This window comes from Cucurbita maxima, unplaced genomic scaffold (genome assembly GCF_002738345.1).
Source record: "Cucurbita maxima cultivar Rimu unplaced genomic scaffold, Cmax_1.0 Cma_Scf00004, whole genome shotgun sequence".
NCBI lineage: Eukaryota > Viridiplantae > Streptophyta > Magnoliopsida > Cucurbitales > Cucurbitaceae > Cucurbita > Cucurbita maxima.
Window position 1 is genome coordinate 3,481,210 of NW_019272020.1, and position 19,503 is coordinate 3,500,712.

Here is a 19,503-nt window from a genome sequence, read left to right on the forward strand (position 1 = left end):
TCCCTATCTTTTCAAAGAATATATATGGTTTAGCTCAAAAGGAACCGAAAATATATATGGTTTAGCTCAAAAGGAACCGGAAATATATATGGTTTAGCTCAAAAGGAACCGGAAATATATATGGTTTAGCTCAAAAGGAACTGGAAATATATATGGTATAACTCAAAAGGGAACCTACTTTTTCAAAAGGGAGTATATGGTTTAGCTTACTACGTATACCTTACCAGATATAGTTTTATCTGTATATAGCAATTTATTATTTATGACATTTTTTTATATGTTATTTACTCTTCATGACACCTACTGAGGCTTTGCACAACCTCAATATTTCAACACAACCTCAATATTCCAACATCTGTCGGTTTGTTAGATTCTTTGTACCCTTTATCTTCTCCAAGCACATCACTATCTTTCACTAACTTCAAGTGAAATGGTATCGTTTTCTGTGTTTTTTCTTTAAATGATAGATCGGGTTCCTCACCAACTGTATGACACTTCACGATTTCGATAGCCATACTAGTGATTTGGAGGAGATCTCTCGAAAAGTATTTAGTGCCCATTTCGGCCAACTCTCCATCATCTTTCTTTGGCTGAGTGGGATGTATTTCCACGGTGCTCGTTTTTCCAATTATGAAGCATGGCTAGGCGATCCTACTCACATTGGCCCTAGTGCCCAGGTGGTTTGGCCAATAGTGGGCCAAGAAATATTGAATGGTGATGTAGGCGGGGGTTTTCGAGGAATACAAATAACCTCTGACTATCTCTATAAAGAATCTCTTCGTGCTGCTTCTTTCCCAATTCTTTCAAATAGTCAGTCATCCATATCGTCTTCTTTCTAGCTTCAGTTATTGCCATGTACTCAGCCTCAGTACAACACATTTTTGAAGCCTAGACGTCCCATCATCCATGGCTTGCTCCCACTTGGTTGTATCCTCTAACTATAGGGTCTCATCAAAGGGCTCTGGTTCCCTTTCATTAGCAACAGATAGTGTAATGAAGGTACATACATATCTGGTACTCTGATAGTACTGGATGATCTTTTCAACACCGGCTCAGGTGTCACTTGCTCTACTTCTGGTTCCTCTGCAACAACCTCAAGAGTTTGTTGAGTATCTGCTACAAGATCACTAGATGATTTTCTCCGCAACTCAACCTCAACTCCCACTTGTTTCATTGTCTTGGAACCTTGCTCCACATCTAGTTCCTCAGCAGTAGTGTCAGTAGTGTCAGGTGTTTCATGAGTATCTGCTACAACATCACTTTGTGAGTTTCCTTGCAACTCAAGCTCAACTCCCACTGGCTTCGTGGTCTTGGAACCTTGCTTCACATCTAGTTCCTTAGCAATAGTATTAGGAGTTTCATGAGTATCTGCTATAACATCACTTAGTGAGTTTCTCTGCAACTCAAGCTCAACTCTCACTTACTTCGTGGTCTTGGAACCTTGATTCACATCTGTATGGACCATTTCCAACCGCACTTTCTTCAATTCTCTGGCAGTCCTTGTGAAGCTAACTCGTTTCTGCTTGCTCATAACGTAGTTCTCACAACGACCCACATCAACAGATTTCAGACCTTCTAAAACTCCTTTTGCAGCCACCGTCTTCATTCCTTTCACGCTCATATGTCCAAGTCTATTGTGCCATAGACTTGAATTTGAAGCACTCTCAGCAACAATAGCTATGTATTATGTCTAACGGGAATGAAGTAAATTGAATTTGAAGCACCTCATACACCCTACAGTGGTGTATGAGGTTCCAGATTTTGAGCTATGTGCTACCACCGTAGCACCCTTTATAATCTTCCACGAACTCTTCCCTAACTTTGTTGTATAACCTGTGTTGTTCAACTGACCAATAGAGATCAGATTCTTCTTGAAACAAAGAATATATCTGATGTCCTTTAATGTCTACAGATTTCCTGCCGAAGTTTTTATGCAGACATCTTCTTTTCCTTTAATCTCCAAATCTTTGTTGTCGGCAAGATACACCTTCTCGAAATTTTCAAATTTCGGAACAACTCTTTATTTGAAGACGAATGAAAAGATGCACCTGAATCCAAAATCTAGGATTCAATCGAACTATCCACACTGAGGATCAGAGCATCTCCAATGTCTTCTGTTGAATTTATAGAATCATCATCATCTCCAGATTTGTGATTATGCTTTCTCTTTGGTCTTGTACAATATGTCTGAAGTGACCTTTTTCTCCACAATTCTAACACGTTACGTTTGGTCTATTTGAAGATTTTTCTCGATTTTTTGATTTTGATTGTCCTTTGTTTGGGCCCTTCGGTTTACTTCTTCCCCGTTGGTCAACACAGAGAGTACTACCAGATGAATTTTCAGTTTCTTGTTTGCGAATATTTTCGTTGAGAACGACATCTCGAATTTCATCAAACTTCAGTTTATCAGATCCTCGAGAACTGCTGATTGCGGCAACAACAGTATCCCACAACTCAGGTAAAGATGACATCAAAATAAACGCTTTAGTTTCATTCTCGAAATTAATTTTTACCGAACTCAATTGACTTACAATCATATTGAATTCATTTATATGATTAGCAACAGATCCACCTTCAGACATCTCTAGATTAAACAATCTCCGCATCAAATACACCTTGTTCATAGTCGACGGTTTTTCGTACATACTTGATAGCGCCTTCAACAGATCTGACGTGGTCTTCTCTTTGATGATGTTGAACTCCACGTCTCTGGATAGCGTCAACCGGATCAGCCCTAAGGCTTGTCGATCCTTGAGCTTCCACTGCTCCGTGGTTATGGTATCCGACATCACTCCCAACAGGGGTTCATGAAGATCTTTCTGGTACAGATAATCTTCAATCCGCATGTTCCAGAAACTGAAATCGGATCCATCGAACTTCTCAATTTCAATCTTTGAACTTTCCATCTTCACAGATCGTGGTGACTTCCGTCTAGCTCTGATACCAGTTGTTAGGATCACACAACAACGCACACACTCGATCAAGATGAACACAAAGAACAAGATAGAGAAAATGCAAGGAGAATATTGGCTAAAGGATTTGTATTGATGACTCCATATGCGAGTTTGGTCTGTCTTTTTTCCATTTATATTAGTCCTCTGTTTTCAGATTGTCGTGTGCCTACAAGACACTCCGCACCCGTGTCTCTATTTATGTTGATTTTCAGGTGTTAGGTGTTGTCGATTTTGGTTGATAAAAGCATATGGTGCTGATAATGAGCTTCAAAGAGTTTAAATGTCATATTCATAAGACAATGCAAATCATTTAGAGAAACATATCCAGGTGATGGCCCTTGCTAGTGGGGAAGAATCCATGGAAAAGACCCGTAGCTCAATGATGGTAGAGCACTCAATACGGTAAGAGGGAGGTTAGTGGATCGAATATGTATGGGTTCATTCAGTAGATAGCCATTTGGCCATGCCACTTACGGTACCTATTGGGTCATTAGCGTGCGGCCACGAGGAGGGCAGGTGCTGCTAAAGCCGATATGAGGGGACGCATGAGCTCGAACTGTGGGATAAAACTAAGTGTTCGATGTTGATTAGGTATGAATAAATGACAGAAAGGCTCATACATACTTTCTAGTAAAAGGAGACCCACATAAAAGGCAACAAAAACTAATCAAAGTTCATTAGCACTTTAAAGAACTCACTTAAATATTTGATACCCAAACATTTGAGTGGGTTGGATATAATACTCCATTAGAGTGAATATTTATACAGCAGAAAGAAATATTTGAATCAGGGTATCTCGTCACTCAAATGAGACTTTTCCTAAAGAAAACAAGAATGCAATCGTCACCCAAACGAGACTTTTCCCTAAAGAAAACAAGAAATAAATGCAATGAAATGCAATCTAACGTCGGACAAATCTGCCACATCAATGTATAAATACTAATTATTTATGTAATGAATTAATTAAATAAAATTTCACTAATCATACTAATAAAATTAAAGATGGTAGAGTCAACCTATTTATCAACATCTCTACTAAATAGGTAAGGAAGTGTTGATGTGATTATGAAGTTTATTTTGTATTATTTATTTCTCAAATCATTTATTATTTTTTTATTTTTCGTTCCTTTTTTAATTCTTTTATTATCTTTGTTTTTTTTTTTTTTCAAATATATTTTTAATTANGATTATTTATGTTATTATTGTTTTTTTTATTAGCTCTTCTAACTCATGTTCTTTTTTTGTAATTATTTGTGTTTTGTGTGTGGTTTTGAGATTTCCTTTTAGCTATTTATTTTTTTGTTTGATTTTTTATTGATAAAAATTATTTTTATCTGCTAATCTTTTTCAAATGGTATAAAAATTATTATTATTGATAAAAATAAATAAATAAATAAATAAATATATATATATATATATATATATATATATATATATATAGAACATATTGTAATCTTCCATGCGCATTTTTAAAGACCGAAGTAGTTATCACGTTGAACGCGGGAGAATTGTTAATTCTAATTAGTGAACCGAGAAGAACTTATGAGTCTTTGGAGTTCTTCTTCTTCTTCTTCTTCCTCCTCTCATTTTCGCTCCTCTCTCCCGATCGCTGCCTCAGGTTAGTTCGTTCTCCTGTAATAAATATTTATTTTGCAATTAGCAGGCAATGCGTTTCTAGCCGATCGAAAATTAAATTTGACCTTCTTTGTTGTCATTTGGTACATTTCTGAATACGGCACCGATCGGTGAACGCTGACTCCGTATTTCGCTATTTGGCTTGCATTATTCAAATGTATCATCTCTTGCTTTGTTTTGTTTTATTTAATTTCCCTCTCGGATTGATCTGTAAGCCTCTCTCGTTGACTAACTCTGAATCTAGGAGAAGCGTTTATTTCACGGAGGTGTGTGGATCAATGTATCTGGTAATTTTACACTGCAGATTTCTGAATCTTTCGTTTGCTCTGTAGAGTTGTCGGTGTTTTTTCCCCATCACTTTCGCATTCAATGTCCTCTAATCTACTTGAATTAAATATTATTGTTGTTTTTATCATTTTCCGCGATTTTCTTTTGTTCTATTTTGTGTGGGGGAGGTTACCTTAATACATCATTCAACCAAATTTGTCAAGCTTCAATGCTTGACAATCCTCCAATCCCTCATTTACTCATAATTATTTTGAACACGCAGTGGACCAAGATATTTAATGTTTTGTTGCAAGTGCTGAAATAATTAGTTGAGCCCTTAAAAGTAGATTACAGTGTCTTTTATATGTATGATAGCCTTCTGAATGTTGTAGGTTCAATTTGCTCTGTGCTTATTCAACATGTTTCTTTTTAAACGAAGGGGCTCCCAAAACAATGGTGCAATCGATGATTCTTCACCGCAGGATGCGAAGGTAGACAGCTACTTTTAACCTTTTTTTTCCCCTCTTTCAAATGTAATTTTATAGAAACAGAAGTGATGAATTGAATTATGATCTGTAATGAACAGATCAATGAACTAAGAGCGGCACTTGGGCATCTATCCGGTCATAGTTTAAAGTACTGTGATGATGCATGCCTTCGGAGATATTTGGTAGCTCGGAATTGGGATGTTCACAAATCAAAGAAAATGCTGGATGACTCACTCAAATGGAGGGCAACTTATAAGCCAGAGGAAATCAGATGGGTTAGTTTGATATCAATCTTTAAGTTCTTTACCTTTTCTTTAAACTCTCTAAGCTACTTCTAAGTACGAATGTGCGTTTATACCATTATAAGAGGGGGAACGATTGCCTTCTAAACTTTTGATCGAAGTAATTCCAAGTTAGTGAGAACAAACTAGTGTCACACAGAAAGAGGAAAAAAGCTTATTCCTAACTATTTAGATGCTGAAAATTCTTCAATCTCAATCCCCGTGGAAATTTAGGACTATATATATATATATTGACTTCCGATAGTCTCATAAAATTAGAAGGTAGATTCTTTAAGAACGGGAACATTTCAGTTTGTTTAGGAAAATGGTCTTAATTTTGTATTGACTTTTTTTTATTTTATTAGTATCGTAAATTTAGATTCGTAGGCTTATTGTAGGATGAAGGGATATAGTTACCTACATTCCAGGCCGAAAGTTGTCTTGCAATTATTCTCCACCCTCCTATCCATCTCAGGCTTTCTCTGACTTTCCTTCTCATAAATGATATTATGGGCTTATTCAAAACAGATATCCAAAAATAAATACATCAATTATCGTCAATGGTTCAACCATAAATCTTCACATACTATCTTGCCACTTATTTTCTTTCTCCACAGCTCATCTTCCATGAATCTTGAGAATCAACGTGCTTTTAAGTCAATAGACATGTGTTTTTTTTTTTTGGGCAAGGAAAAAATCTAAATCTGTATTATTCCTATCAAATAGAATTTATCTTGAAACATTAATAATGGTAGTAACAATGATATTTTATTATTATTATTTCCTAATATTCAATTAAGAGAAAACAAAATATGATTAATAATTTTGATTATACCTGGAAGTTAATTTGAGCATCGTGAGCGATGAGCGATAATAGACACATATTCACTTTATATTTCACAAACTTTCATTGTGATGCAGCACGAAGTGGCACATGAAGGTGAAACGGGCAAATCTTTTAGAGCAAATTTCTACGATCGTTTTGGTCGATCGGTGCTCATATCCAGGCCAGGGATGCAGGTATTTTATTAAGATTTTCTAGGGTTAGTGCAAAATCAAAATTTAGAACCAATTCAAAATCAATATGATTAGTATTTGCGTTATAAATTCCCATAATAGCATCGTTGTGAAACAAAGCATGGTTGAAAGAAAAACTTTGTTAAATAAGTTTTTAAACTTAGTTGTTTAATAAATTGAAAAATAAAAGTTGAAAGATTAAACTTTAATAATAAGAAAAATTGACTTGGTTTCCTGGTGAAATTTCAGAATACAAACTCGCCAGAAGACAATGTCCGGCATGTAGTGTATGTTTTAGAGAACACCATTATGAACCTTCGCGATGGCCAAGAACAGATATCGTGGCTGATAGACTTTACTGGATTTACAATAAACACCAACATCTCTGTCAAAGCAGCACGAGGCATAATTAACATACTGCAGAGCCACTATCCAGAAAGGCTTGCTATTTCTTTTCTCTACAATCCTCCAAGAATCTTTCAAGCCTTCTGGAAGGTTAGAATTCGAAGCTGTCTTTACTTCCTTACTGATTGAATGTTGAACTTTGAAGTCGATTTTGGTTCTAAAATCTCTCCTTTTGGAAGGCTATCGAGTACTTTATTGACTCAAAGACCGCTCAGAAAGTACACTTTCTATACCCCAACAACCAGGACAGTGTGGAGCTAATGAAATCTTTCTTCGACATGGAAAACCTTCCAAGTGTATTTGGGGGGAAAGCCACTCTAACTTACGACCATGAAGAGTTCTCAAAAATGATGACAATAGACGACCTGAAAACCGCCAAGTTTTGGGAGTTCAGCGACAAGCCTTGCCGCCATATGAACGGACATTCAGGCCCAGAGGTGGCACCGGAAGAGCCAATGCCCATCTCAGTTTCATCAGCTTGGAAGGGTCTGTCTCATTCTTTGGATCTCTAATTTGCATGAACTAAGTTTAGTCCTGTCATTATGTTTAGACCCTTTTTTCAGATCAGAAATAAGTGATGAACCATAAACAGAAGCTTTTGATCAAATTTCTCTTTTCATAGCCAGAATGGATGTAAATTACCTTGAAATGATGCAATATTGAACCAATGGGCAGAGAATAATGACAGAAATTCAGAGTTTCTAATTGGCTAATAAGATCAAAATTGAATAATCTCTCTTTACAAATGTTATCATGGGCAGAAGGCAAATGAGGATGGATTCGAAAGATTAATTAATGATCAACCTTGGTTTGATGAACCAATGGCCGGTTTCTTACTCTGCTTGGCAGCAAAACGGTACACGACGACTCCGATTCTCGATCCTGGCGGTGGAGGATCTGTATGTAAGACTTCCACTTCGAACAACTTTCTCGCTTTCCTGAAGAAGCCCGAATCCTTCTTCCACCGCCGTAAATGGGCCATCACAAACACCATTTTGGGGTTTCCTCCGCCTAAGAGAAACCCGCTCAGCGTTTGGATAAGAGGGTCGTATAAATGGTCATGGTACACAACATCGGAAGCCAATATGAGATCAAATTCTCGCCCAATCAATTCGGGGTAAATGGCCTCTCCCCAATGAAGCGGCGCCACCTGAACAAAACCGCCGTTAGCCGCCAGAATGCTGGCGTTGGCTTCGACATTGAATTGGAGGTTGGAGATCACGTGCGAGAGATCGGTTACTGTCACTTGTGCTCCGAGAGTGGCGGCTGCGGCGATTCCGACTAATCCGGTTCCGGAGCCGATCTCTAGAATTTTCAGAGTTCGACGTTCCGAACCGTCGCGTGACGCGGTGAGAGTGGGCGTGAGAGGGTTGGTTTCAGGATGAGAGCGTTGATCGTCGAGAAGGTTGACGAGGGTAGTCGCCGCCGGCCAGAGCTGGAATGAGAGTCCTTGGGAAGGTAGCTGCCTGATTGATAGAGTCGAGTTGATTGAACGGATGAAATGGTGCTGCAATTCAGATGCTACACCATCATTTGGAAGAGACAATTTGTTTATACCAGCTTCCTCCGCCGGAAGGATCACAGAGATGGGGCTTATGTCGTCGTCGTCGCCGCCGTCGAGTTCAGAAGACATGATACTGAGTCTGGAGTTCTTGTTTGCGCCTCTCTTCCCCGAATTTTTTGCATCCGTCTCGACGAATCCGTTAGGGCAGTTTTCGCTTTTCAGTTAGCCCAAGAAGGCAACTGGGTCTGGTCTTTTTCGGTTTTGAGGCCCAGGCTCAATCCTTGAAATTTCGACTTCGGCCCATTGGGGCCGGACGTTATTCCCCATTTTCTTCGCGGGAAATTGATTGCTGTGATTTCGTTTCGCTAGTCAATCGGCACAAGAATTTCTTAGATCCAGACGGTACAAACCGTGCGATTCAGCGCTGTAATCAACCGGAGTGCTCGGGGTTCGGCCTACCATGATACGTGCGGTGATAGTGATGAATACCCAGGGCAAGCCTCGGTTTGCTAAGTTCTACGATTTTCAGGTCCCTTTTTTTTTTTTTTTTTGTAATTTTTGAGGCACTTCTATTAAATGCCTGACCTGTCTGATGATGAATTCTTGAATTCAGCCTGTCGAGAAGCAGCAGGAGCTCATTCGCAGCGTCCATGGAGGTTGGCATTTCTGTATTTCAATTAGATTTTTGCAAATTACGAAAAACGATCCACTCTCGCCACTATTTATTTATTTAACCTATATTTTGATTCTGATTTCTTTTGTTTTCTGGTTTGGTACAGTACTTTGCAGTCGAGCTGAGAACGTGAGCAATTTCGTCGAGGCTGAGTCCATCTTCGGTCCGGTAATTTTTCGTTGATCGCATGATTCCTTGTAACAATTTCCTTTCTAGTACCATATGTAGGATGTATTGCATTGATGATTCTTGGAGAAGCTAGATATTTGTCAAAAATTAATGTTGATTGGTCTTGTTCAACTGATAGCAGCGTAAAGAGCGGCCGGGTGATCAGTGCCAGATGAATTTAGTTTTATGTGCCTTTATTTGTACTGGAATTGCTTTAACTTTGTCTTCAAATGACCCGTTGGGATTGGCTTATTCTTTCTGCTGCAGGACTCTCGTGTTGTATACAAACACTTCGCAACCCTTTATTTCGTGTTTGTCTTTAACAGTTCTGAGAATGAGCTTGCCATGCTTGACCTGATCCAAGGTACTTCCAATATTATATGTGATGGATTAGTGACCACTGGATCAACTTTGATATAAATATTATTTACATTCTTCCAGGCATCAATGAGGACTTCTATACAACTCGGTCCCTCAAGTTTTAAATTGGATATTATCTTGTTATGTTTTGACATTCTTTAGTATGTAAGTAACAGAAGTGGTGAGAAGTAATAAGTACAAAAAATGGTGAAGAGGTTGGGCTTAGAATTCTCTCACTGAAGAGGCCAGAGTAATTGCATAACTCGATGTGAATTGAACCAACTATAATGTTAAATCATCAAAACTTATCACTAAGTGATATGCGCCTTTAAAGTGGAATACACATGATCGAACCAATCAGTCATATTTGAATGCATTTGAATGTAGATCTTCAGAAGTTTGTTGTGATATACGTAGTGCAGTGATATGATTAGCCCTACTTTGTCAGTTTTTGTAGAAACATTGGACAAGTGCTTCAAAAATGTATGTGAGCTCGACTTAGTGTTCAACTACACCAAGGTCCTCTCTCTCTCTCTCTCTCTCTCTCTAATGCAACACATAAATGTAGATGTGGGAACGCACGCAGTGCCACATAGAATAGGAAACAAGTGGTGTCTGTTGTTTGTTTCTCAAGTTTGTTTTTTGAAATTGCCAAGTGCACTCAGTTCATGACATAACATTGTTTGGTTGGAAGTACTGCATGACAATCAAGGCATTCTTCTGAACATTTAAATTGGAAATAATATGAATAAAACTTTTCATGCAGATGCATTCTATTTTGGATGAAATCATTTCTGGTGGTCAAGTGCTAGAGACTAGTTCTGCTGAAGTGGTGAAGGCTGTTGAAGAAATATCCAAGTGCTCTCTCTCTCTCTCTTGCATCCATAAAACTGTCGATTGCTTTATTTGCTCGAGTATTAATACTGTTGATGTCGTTGTATTGGCATTGCAGGTTAGAAACAGCCTCGAATTCTATCAACTTTGTCTCCAAAACAGTTTCTGGTTGGCGGGGTTGAGTTTGCTGTTTTAAGCGAGCTGGTTAAGCGATTCAGCATGCATTCCTTTGATGCCTTGCCTTCAAATTATTACTCTGTTGTGTTGACTCTGACTGATTACTTGGATAGCCAAGTCACCAAGCTATCTTACTCATGGACGACACATTTGCCTCATTAATTCCTCCTAGAACATAGATTGATCAGACAAATTTCAGATGCCTGCTGAGTATGCAACAGGGTTTGATCGAATCAAAAGATTCCTAGGAATAGAAAACCTAACCGCTTGGTTCGGGTCTCTGTTATTCTGTATTAATCAATCATATTGATTGAATGTTGAGTTTATAAAGGTGAATGCTTCGTTGAGGTTTCTATAGAGAGACCAAACGAAAGCAGCACACTACACGTTATTTTCTTCAACTCCATGGAATTTACTTAGTGTAGCTTGACATGGTCTGATACTGATTACATTTCAAGACCTGTGTTGTGAGGGCATAAACCGGGACAAAATCCTAAAGGCTATGGCTCACGCAGATCACCAAGAACGACTTGTGCTGCATTGCGACCTGGTGCCCCCATGACACCACCTCCAGGATGCGACCCACTACCGCAGAGGTATAGTCCTTTAATTGGTGTCCTGTGATTTGACCTGCAGTACATGGAAACGGATATTTTCTTCAATATAGACTTGAAGCAAGACGAGAGAATTAATTTAAACTGAGAATTACCATCCTTTTACAGGCCGCATCAAGAACAGAGAATCTAGACCCATGGCTCCATGAAAAATATTTCCTCCTGTTATATAAATTACTCAAATTTCAACAGATAAGCATGTTGAAACTGGAAAATGTGATTTGCAAGACTTCCGATTTCAACATTAATTTTTTGTTCAGATATACTTCTAGTTTGAAGTTTTTCAGAAATAAACTCCACATTATCAAAGAAATCGAGAGAAGAAAAATGAACCATGAGGTTTCCATATTGGGATTTACCTGTCAGACCAATTTCCCTCTCAAGATCAGGTGGTGTCAGCATGTCATAACCAATGATTGATGAGCTGAAACCAGGTGCATATTCATCAATCAACTTGAAACATCTTTGGGCATATAAATCCTACAAAGATAAGAGTGCCATTCTTGTCATACTGACAACAAATGAAAAAATAGCAAGGTCCAAAGATCAATATCAATTCAAAAGGTTGGGAAAATGAAACCATATAAAAAAAAAGTAAGGTCATTAATGGACAAAAGAGCCACAGTGAGCGTACGAACAAATACATAAACAACTTACTCTGTATGTAACATCTTCCCAGCACCCATCTAAAGGTTTGTAAGGCGTATACTGCGTAAATAAACTGACTACGTGCTTACCTACAATAAAACTCTTGAAAATTTACAGCCAATGGGATAATTAGCAGCATACCGTAGCTTTATCAGTATCCTCCATTCTAAAATCGGAACATGTCCTACTTTAGGAACGGTAACAAACAAGGATAGTTCTTAAGCTAAACAGGTAGAATAGTGATTGGGGGAGCATATGAACTACAATACCAGGGGGAGATATAGTTTTGTCCAGAGAGGAAGGAATTGTCATCTCCATAATAGGTCGTCTTGATGGAAAGCCATTCCAGGCATCTTGGCAAGCTTTGCCAATATCTTCCATTCTAAAAGAGAGACCAAGAAAGAAAGGTGAGGATTGTAATGATAATCAAATGCATTACTTCCCAAAACAAGGCATTACTTCCCCCCCCCCCCCCCCCCCCCCCCCCCGTTGAAATTGTTCGTTTGGAAATTTCCCGAAAAGCTAATCATAGGTTCTTCTCTCCCCGATTCATATTGATCTCGACCACTAACAACAGAATCGCTGTTAAATGCATTCAATGTCATAAAAGAATTAAAAGTAGGCATAACGTGATGAGTTTCTCTAGCATGCAAAACAAATATTGAAAATGATTCTGGTGCTGCTACTAATGACATGAAGATAATAGTATTGTCTCTCCTACCTTTCAGCACCAATATGAATAGTTGCTGTATGCTGAGGACCCACCTCTTGACTATTCAAGTTGCAAGAATGGAACTGCGGCAATTTGTCAACAGCAACGTTTATTTTTGTTGTTCCCTGTTCTAGCCAGCAAGTCCAAGCATGGGAACGAAGGTTAGAAAAAAAAAGTAACTACAAAATACTTCTTTTTCTAATTGAACATTTGGAAAGACGTATTATTAGCATTTTTTCATTTTTATTACTTTTAAAGACGTTCCTTTATGGTAGTTTAAAAGCGAATGATAAAACTCAAACTCGAGGAAAAGAAAAGGTCATCTATCTGTCTTGCAAGGGTCATGCCTTTGTAACTCGTCAAGTCATCCCAACTAAAAGAATCCAAGAAAAGTGGTGGACTTAAAAGGATCTTACAACTTTAAGAGCATTATAGATATTAAATAAATGCAAGAACAGTGGAAACATGAGCTCAAGCCCTTGCCCTTTTTATTCATCAATCATCATCAGTGAATATTTTTCCAACCAGTTACCTAAGCAAATAACAGCAGGGATACCTTCCTGATCGTCAAAAAGAGATCCACATACCCACAACCACAGTGAAACTCATTTAACTTAAAAAAGAAAAGGCTGAGGTTCCTTATTATATGTAAATTTGATTTTAGTTGAGCAAATTGCAGTTTGGTGGAGGAAAAAATTTGCATTTGCTTCCTTTTCTAAAGAAAGGTTGAGATTGTAACGGCCCAAGCCCATCGCTAGCAGATATTGTTCTCTTTGGGCGTTTCCCTCAAGGTTTTTAAACCGCATATGCTAGAGAGAGGTTTCCACATCCTTATAAAGAATGTTTCATTCTCCTCTCCAACCGATGTGGGATCTCACAAAAATTCTTTTGATAATGAAAGCCTGAGAGCAATGGTAAACTAATAAAAGGATCTCATAACTAAATATAAGGGAAATATGAAGTTCTGAGAAGTTGAGACATTTATTCCATTTCAGAAAAATAGCAAGAAAAATAATCAAGTACGTCTTACTGAGGTATAGTTGGAACATTTGATAGCATGTAGAAAATCATCTGGAAGAAAAGTATGAGGCACCATTTCCTACGACAGAAACATTAAGACGAGAAACTGAGCAGCACAAATCGACGTTAATGTGTTTTATCTCTAATGTAAAGCATTATACCATGAATGTTTTATAGGGGGTTGCATTTGATAGAACAACCGATGAATGTACTTGTGTCCCATCCACCAGCAACACCTTAATTAATAAGATATAGCAGATATATAAGAATATAAGAAGATGCCTCTAGATGGACCAAGAAAATAAATAACTAACCCCCTTTAATCTACCAGAGTCTTCCATCATCAATTCTGAAACCTGACCATCAAGATGAATATTGTATATGAGTAAAAGTAAATGGACTAGCTTCAAGACTAAATCCAGTTGTTGTCAAGACCTGAATATTGTAATAGAATACCTCTGCATTTGTTGCAATATGAACTCCAGCTTCTTTGGCAGCGTTACTTATGGCCATGGATACCGAACCCATCCCACCTTCAACATGTCTACAATTAATGTTAATATTCTTCAATGAATATTGTTAAAATGCTGTGAAGCACATGCAGTATACAATACAATTAATTTCGAGGATAAAATCCCAACATCGCTTGAAACCTACATGTTTGCTTGCATAAATATCATTAAATTAACCTGATTGTTAATTCAAATTGCCAAATTGGCTGTCTGTACTGTAAATATTTATAAGACGAGATACTCACGACCAAATATTACGGTCACCATGAGTAGTTTCTCCCATTACATGATGTAGTAGGACATATCCACTTCCAGAATTATTGATGCTTGTCTGCCAAAGATAAATTGAGAATCATCATTTGATGTAGGAAAAAATAAGTTGACTTGATGGATGAGCTTCAAAACCATTATAACTAGAATGTTTAATCTCCAAAACTGAATTGGAAAGAAAATTTTAGTTGATTAACAAAGACAATGTACCATTTATATTAGCAGTAATATATACTAATATTTCCTATTATCATGTTCTGTATCAGGAGTTGATCATGATTCTGCGTTGATAGAAGAAGGCTGATCTTCTAGTATGACTTGTTGTACTTGTTCATTAGTTAAATCTTCAGAAATAAAGGATACAGTTGTACTTGTTCAACCTATAGAACAAGTCCTGTTCAAGTAAGGTCGTCTCAACGATTACATCTATCTATGATGACGATATAAATTCCTAGAGCCATTAGTATTCATGACACAGAAGATTCTCTACTATAGAGAGAAAAGGGGGATGGAGTCAAGGCGTTAGCGCTCTAGAAAGATTGCAGGGCGTTGAGGCTCGACTAAGAATCTCGAAAGGGCTTTTGAAGCTTACTTTGCTACAGAGGACTGTTAGGTTAGCGGGGGATGGTGTATAATAATCATGATGCTCAAATGAATTTAGTATACAACAGAACCAAATTTAAACCGAAGTATAAAGTCTCACCATTGTCCCAATGATGGCATCTCCTGCAAGTGTTGCCTTCAATACGTCCGACTGTGTGAACCAAAAATAAGGTTAGAATTGAAAAGGTTATTAACCACAAAACATCCATCCAGGCAGAGAATCAAATAAAAAGCAAGAGAAACTCAGACTGTTGAGGCTACCCTGGAGCTAACATTTTAATGGAGAAAGCATAAGCAAATCTCTGGCTAATTAAACATCTGAGAAACTTTTAAAACATTTGGCAGATCTTAGCATCTAAAATATGAACTCACAACCAAGATAAACTTCTCAAAATCCAAGTAAACGAAGTCCATTATTACCTCAAACCACTCATTTAAGACCTTAGAAGTTGGTGATACTAGAAGGTCTATCAACTCCCTATCAAAAATTAAATAAAGAGAGGCATCAGAGAGTAACAAATTAAATCAATGCCTAGCAAAGACTATCCTGGTTCAAATTACTTACACCATATCTTTTTGTCCTAATGATAGCGCATGCTGGAGACAACGACCCCAGAAAATAGAGTTCTGCACCTTCTCTCTCAACCGGTCATTAAATGATGAACCCTTATGTAATGCTTCAGGAGTTCGCGAATCCAAGATAAAATCCATGAACTTACAGTACTTATGAAGCTGTCTTTCATATCTATTCATCAGCCACGAACCAAGTTTACAACAAAATCCACGATAAACTAAATGATCAGGCTTAATGATAAGAAAGATGTTATAAAGCGAGAATCACCTTGGGTACGCCTCTGCATCCCTTCTTGAAAACTTAGATATCTCCAAGTAATCATGTTCATCGTCCATTCCAAGTAGAAGATGACGACCATCGAGGCAGGGTGTAAAAGATGCAGCCATGGGTTTCAATAGCTTCAACCCATGTCTCCCCAATTCCAGGTCCCTTCAATTTCAATCCCGAACGCCATCGAAATGAAATGAAAAATAGCCTCACAGGCAACAAATGGTAAATCGGATCAGAAAAGAGAAGAGCTACAACTACCTGATGATGGAGGGCCGAAGGAGGCTTAGGAGGTAACTACAGCGAGAGAATTTAAACCCTGGAATCAGCTCTTCGGTAACAGCAGCGCCGCCGATCACATGGCGCCTCTCAAGCACCGCAACAGAGAGGCCGCCACGGGCAAGATAAGCGGCGGCTATCAAACCGTTGTGGCCGGCGCCGACGATGAGCGCATCCCATTTCTTCTCCTTCAACACCGCGCGCGTTGCATTGCTGCTGAAGCTTCGATTCCACATAGCTCCGTCTCTATTCCTTGTAAACAACAGCTAAATTCGCTCATGTCTTAATGGATAAACGGAAAATTCAACTTCAATCCAACCATTTCAGATCGTCCGTGGGATTGTTACTTATCCGTGGGATCTTTGCATGCGATCGGAAGCACTTCCATATATTACAACACAGAACAGGAAAATTCCCGATGTTGGCGCGCAATCGCTTTCGTATATCAAGCTGCTTTGTCCTTTCAATAACAATTTTAGTACAAACTCCATTTTTGTACTCCTCATGATGTGACCAATCTTGATTGCAACTTTAAATACTTTAAGCTATAAATTACCATTGTAATTCGTAATTTTGGTATATTTATATTTTATTCTTTATTCTTTATTTTTAAAATTTTTAAATATATCATAAATCAACTAAATACAAAATCAAGAGTAGAAAAAGAAAAAAAAACATTTGAATTTCACTTGTAATTTATTTATTTATTTATTATTATTACTTTGCAATCCTACCTTTCCTTCTTCCTTTTCTGAACCCTACTTCACGTTCAGCCGCCTTCAATATTTCAAGCCAGTGCAGCCCGTCCTGCCGCACCCCCGACGAATTCTCCGCCGCTAATTCTCCAGATCCCGAAGAGTTTTTTGAACCCTCAATCTCTTGCAATCCCAGTCATCTCAGCTTCTCCCAATCCCTCGTAGTTGCAAGCCTCAATACGGCCTACTCTGTTCCGTCTTCTCTCCCTCCCCTCAATCTCACTCACTCCGCCTTCTTCAAGGTTTGTCTTTTTTAGGTTTTGCACAGTTACGGTTGCTACAATCTCGATTATATTTATATACATTGGTCAATCGTCTAATATGCTGTTCGAATGTCTGATATCAATGAGTAATTAGTTTGAGTGACTACGTTTTTCCAGCCCAAGCATGTAACCGTGATTCGATAGTTACAGTCGCAATTTTGTTTAGGACTGATGTATAAACGTGAGATAATCCAGTGAGTTCTTTTTTTCTTGACATTCTGGGTCTTCTATTTGCAAAGCCTCTCCATGAAGATGATTATCAGTTGTAGACTTTAGTTTTAGAATTCTCAAATTGCTTGAGATACGAATTGTAACTCAGCATGAACTTTTGTATGGATGGCTCCCCTATTGAAGCAACTTCTTTACTTTCTCTGAATGTGATCTGATTCTAGTAACGGTTAGACAAACACGACTCTCCACAATGGTATATATTGTCCACTTTAAGCATAAGCCTTTATGGCTTTGCTTTGGCTTCCCAAAAGGCCTCAAACCAATGGAATTAGTATTCCTCACTTATAAACCCATGATCATTCCTAAATTAGCGGATGTGGGACTTTCATCATCCAACAGTAACCACCACAAGATTTCCTAACAGAGTTAAAAATCATTTATTTGCTTACTTATGCTGGGGATCGAGTCAATAGGGTGTGATGGGGATGAGGAGTGGCTGAGGAGATGCTGGATTATCTTTTGTCTACTACTTAATCTCTATAAACTTTCGTATGAATAAATTTATCTCAACCTAAGAATTCAATTTTCAAGTCTGGTGGAGATTTGATGAATTTTGGAGCAGAAAATCTTAAACCGAATCCCATTCATCTTAGGTTATCACACGAACAATTTGAGGGTGTTGATGGGCTTACAGTGAATAGGTTGGTGGGTTGCGTGGTTCCAGGTTGTGGAATCTCTATAATCAAGTTAACTTAATTTTAGAGTAGAAGTTTTTTAATTCAATACCACTCGAATGCTGACTATCATACCTGGTTTTGAACCAATGATCCTGTGGGAGTTCAAGTTATTGCAAGTATTTTTCTGCCCGTTCTTATTGGCTTGCCAAATTATAATTTTGGTGATGTATTCTCCAAAGAGCCTTTCCAATTACAGTTTTAAGGCATGAATTTGCTGCTTGTCTAACGTTAACCATTTCTATTTCTTCTGTTTCCAACAAATATGGAATATATGATCTCTCAAATATCAGTAAACCAAGTAGTTTGTTAATTCCATCGTAATAGGTGAGCAGGAACTATAATGGAGGCCAAGTTTTTTCGGTTCCTGAAGATTGTGGGAGTTGGTTACAAAGCCAGAGCAGAAGCAGCAGGACGTCTCTTGTATCTTAAACTGGGATACAGCCACGAAGTTGAACTAACCGTTCCACCAGCTGTTCGTGTCTTTTGCTTCAAAAACAATGTGGTTTGCTGCACGGGTATTGACAAACAAAGGGTGCACCAATTTGCTGCTGCAGTTCGTAGCTGTAAGCCGCCAGAAGTATACAAAGGCAAGGGCATAATGTATATCGACGAGGTCATAAAAAAGAAACAAGGAAAGAAGTCTAAATAGATGCCGGGAGCGAAAAAATGCCTCGCATCGATCTTTATTCAGACATATAGTGCCTCAGTTAAGAATAATTGGGTTTATTGTATGCATTTTAGAGCATTCCATAGATTAAGCCATGCGACTGAAATTTGGTTGCTTCAATGCCTATTCTTGAAATGTTATCCCATTGATCCAATATGTTGGAGTTGGCAAATCATGCAGGAAAGAAGTATATTAGAGTTGAGAGTTAACTCTTGCCTGTGTTTTGAGTTGTAATGATCATTTTCCATGTTCAATGTCTACCCATCTTTTCTTGTTAACAAACTTCCGCCAATTCTCGGTGATTATTCAACATGCTTTCTTCCTATTTAGAAATTGAAGGATTGACTGAATGACATGACAACTACAAATTTGTACGGGAATATGCATGCATTAGGAAATGACGGCTGCCTGAAACGTTTTACTGTATATTTGAGATGAATTCTTACATCAATATTCTTCCCAGTTTAAATTACATTTTCAAACAAGTAAAGCACTCTTCCAAAAAGTGTACTTTAACCAACAAAATGATTTAGGAGGGAATGATACAAAATAAGGTGTCTTAATCAAAACATGATTCTGTCTTCAGATATTCAATCTGCCTTCAGATATTCAATCAACCAGATTATTCGAATCTTACCAGTAGTGATT

The 19,503-nt window shown here is 38.0% G+C and overlaps 6 protein-coding genes and 1 long non-coding RNA gene across 11 annotated transcripts in view; 4 read left to right on the forward strand and 3 right to left on the reverse strand.

Moving 5' to 3' along the window:
• Positions 1-19,503, forward strand: part of LOC111478507 (vegetative cell wall protein gp1-like) — a 446,768-nt gene that overhangs the window by 331,299 nt on the left and 95,966 nt on the right. The window lies entirely within an intron of this gene.
• LOC111478526 lies at positions 165-833 on the reverse strand. The gene is made up of 2 exons (XR_002717492.1): positions 752-833; positions 165-494 (listed from the first exon to the last, which is right to left on the reverse strand). It is a non-coding gene; the product is annotated as an uncharacterized LOC111478526 (long non-coding RNA).
• Positions 4,463-7,896, forward strand: LOC111478486 (phosphatidylinositol transfer protein 3-like). Of its 3 annotated transcripts, XM_023122766.1 has the most exons (7): positions 4,463-4,572; positions 5,249-5,347; positions 5,443-5,619; positions 6,547-6,645; positions 6,892-7,137; positions 7,227-7,533; positions 7,809-7,896. In XM_023122766.1, the coding sequence occupies exons 2-7, from the start codon at positions 5,276-5,278 to the stop codon at positions 7,817-7,819; spliced, it is 912 nt and encodes a 303-aa protein (XP_022978534.1). In that variant the 5' UTR covers positions 4,463-4,572; positions 5,249-5,275; the 3' UTR covers positions 7,820-7,896. The 3 variants fall into 3 exon arrangements, with proteins under 3 accessions (XP_022978534.1, XP_022978532.1, XP_022978533.1); XM_023122764.1 differs by lacking the exon at positions 7,809-7,896 and having other exon boundaries at positions 7,227-7,760; XM_023122765.1 differs by lacking the exons at positions 4,463-4,572; positions 7,809-7,896 and having other exon boundaries at positions 4,619-5,347; positions 7,227-7,760.
• On the reverse strand, positions 7,730-8,772 carry LOC111478491 (protein N-lysine methyltransferase METTL21A-like). Its single transcript, XM_023122773.1, has one exon. The coding sequence runs from the start codon at positions 8,678-8,680 to the stop codon at positions 7,847-7,849; it is 834 nt and encodes a 277-aa protein (XP_022978541.1). The 5' UTR covers positions 8,681-8,772; the 3' UTR covers positions 7,730-7,846.
• LOC111478508 (AP-3 complex subunit sigma-like) lies at positions 8,774-11,160 on the forward strand. The gene is made up of 7 exons (XM_023122801.1): positions 8,774-9,080; positions 9,165-9,207; positions 9,331-9,392; positions 9,660-9,756; positions 10,201-10,271; positions 10,519-10,610; positions 10,705-11,160. Exons 1-7 carry the CDS (start codon positions 9,012-9,014, stop codon positions 10,766-10,768), a joined length of 498 nt encoding a protein of 165 aa, XP_022978569.1. The 5' UTR covers positions 8,774-9,011; the 3' UTR covers positions 10,769-11,160.
• On the reverse strand, positions 11,015-16,726 carry LOC111478429 (pyridine nucleotide-disulfide oxidoreductase domain-containing protein 2-like). Of its 3 annotated transcripts, none has more exons than XR_002717466.1 (16): positions 16,245-16,726; positions 15,984-16,145; positions 15,708-15,887; positions 15,563-15,620; positions 15,243-15,293; positions 14,515-14,600; positions 14,214-14,301; positions 14,072-14,113; positions 13,919-13,993; positions 13,768-13,836; positions 12,747-12,862; positions 12,295-12,407; positions 12,035-12,114; positions 11,737-11,888; positions 11,473-11,539; positions 11,015-11,393 (listed from the first exon to the last, which is right to left on the reverse strand). XR_002717466.1 is itself a non-coding variant. In XM_023122682.1 (16 exons), the coding sequence occupies exons 1-16, from the start codon at positions 16,496-16,498 to the stop codon at positions 11,264-11,266; spliced, it is 1,692 nt and encodes a 563-aa protein (XP_022978450.1). In that variant the 3' UTR covers positions 11,015-11,263. The 3 variants fall into 3 exon arrangements, 2 of the variants coding, with proteins under 2 accessions (XP_022978450.1, XP_022978451.1); XM_023122682.1 differs by having other exon boundaries at positions 11,737-11,857; positions 16,245-16,498; XM_023122683.1 differs by lacking the exons at positions 11,015-11,393; positions 11,473-11,539; positions 11,737-11,888 and having other exon boundaries at positions 12,167-12,407.
• On the forward strand, positions 16,983-19,133 carry LOC111478518 (60S ribosomal protein L6, mitochondrial). Its single transcript, XM_023122812.1, has 2 exons — positions 16,983-17,259; positions 18,513-19,133. The coding sequence occupies exon 2, from the start codon at positions 18,529-18,531 to the stop codon at positions 18,835-18,837; it is 309 nt and encodes a 102-aa protein (XP_022978580.1). The 5' UTR covers positions 16,983-17,259; positions 18,513-18,528; the 3' UTR covers positions 18,838-19,133.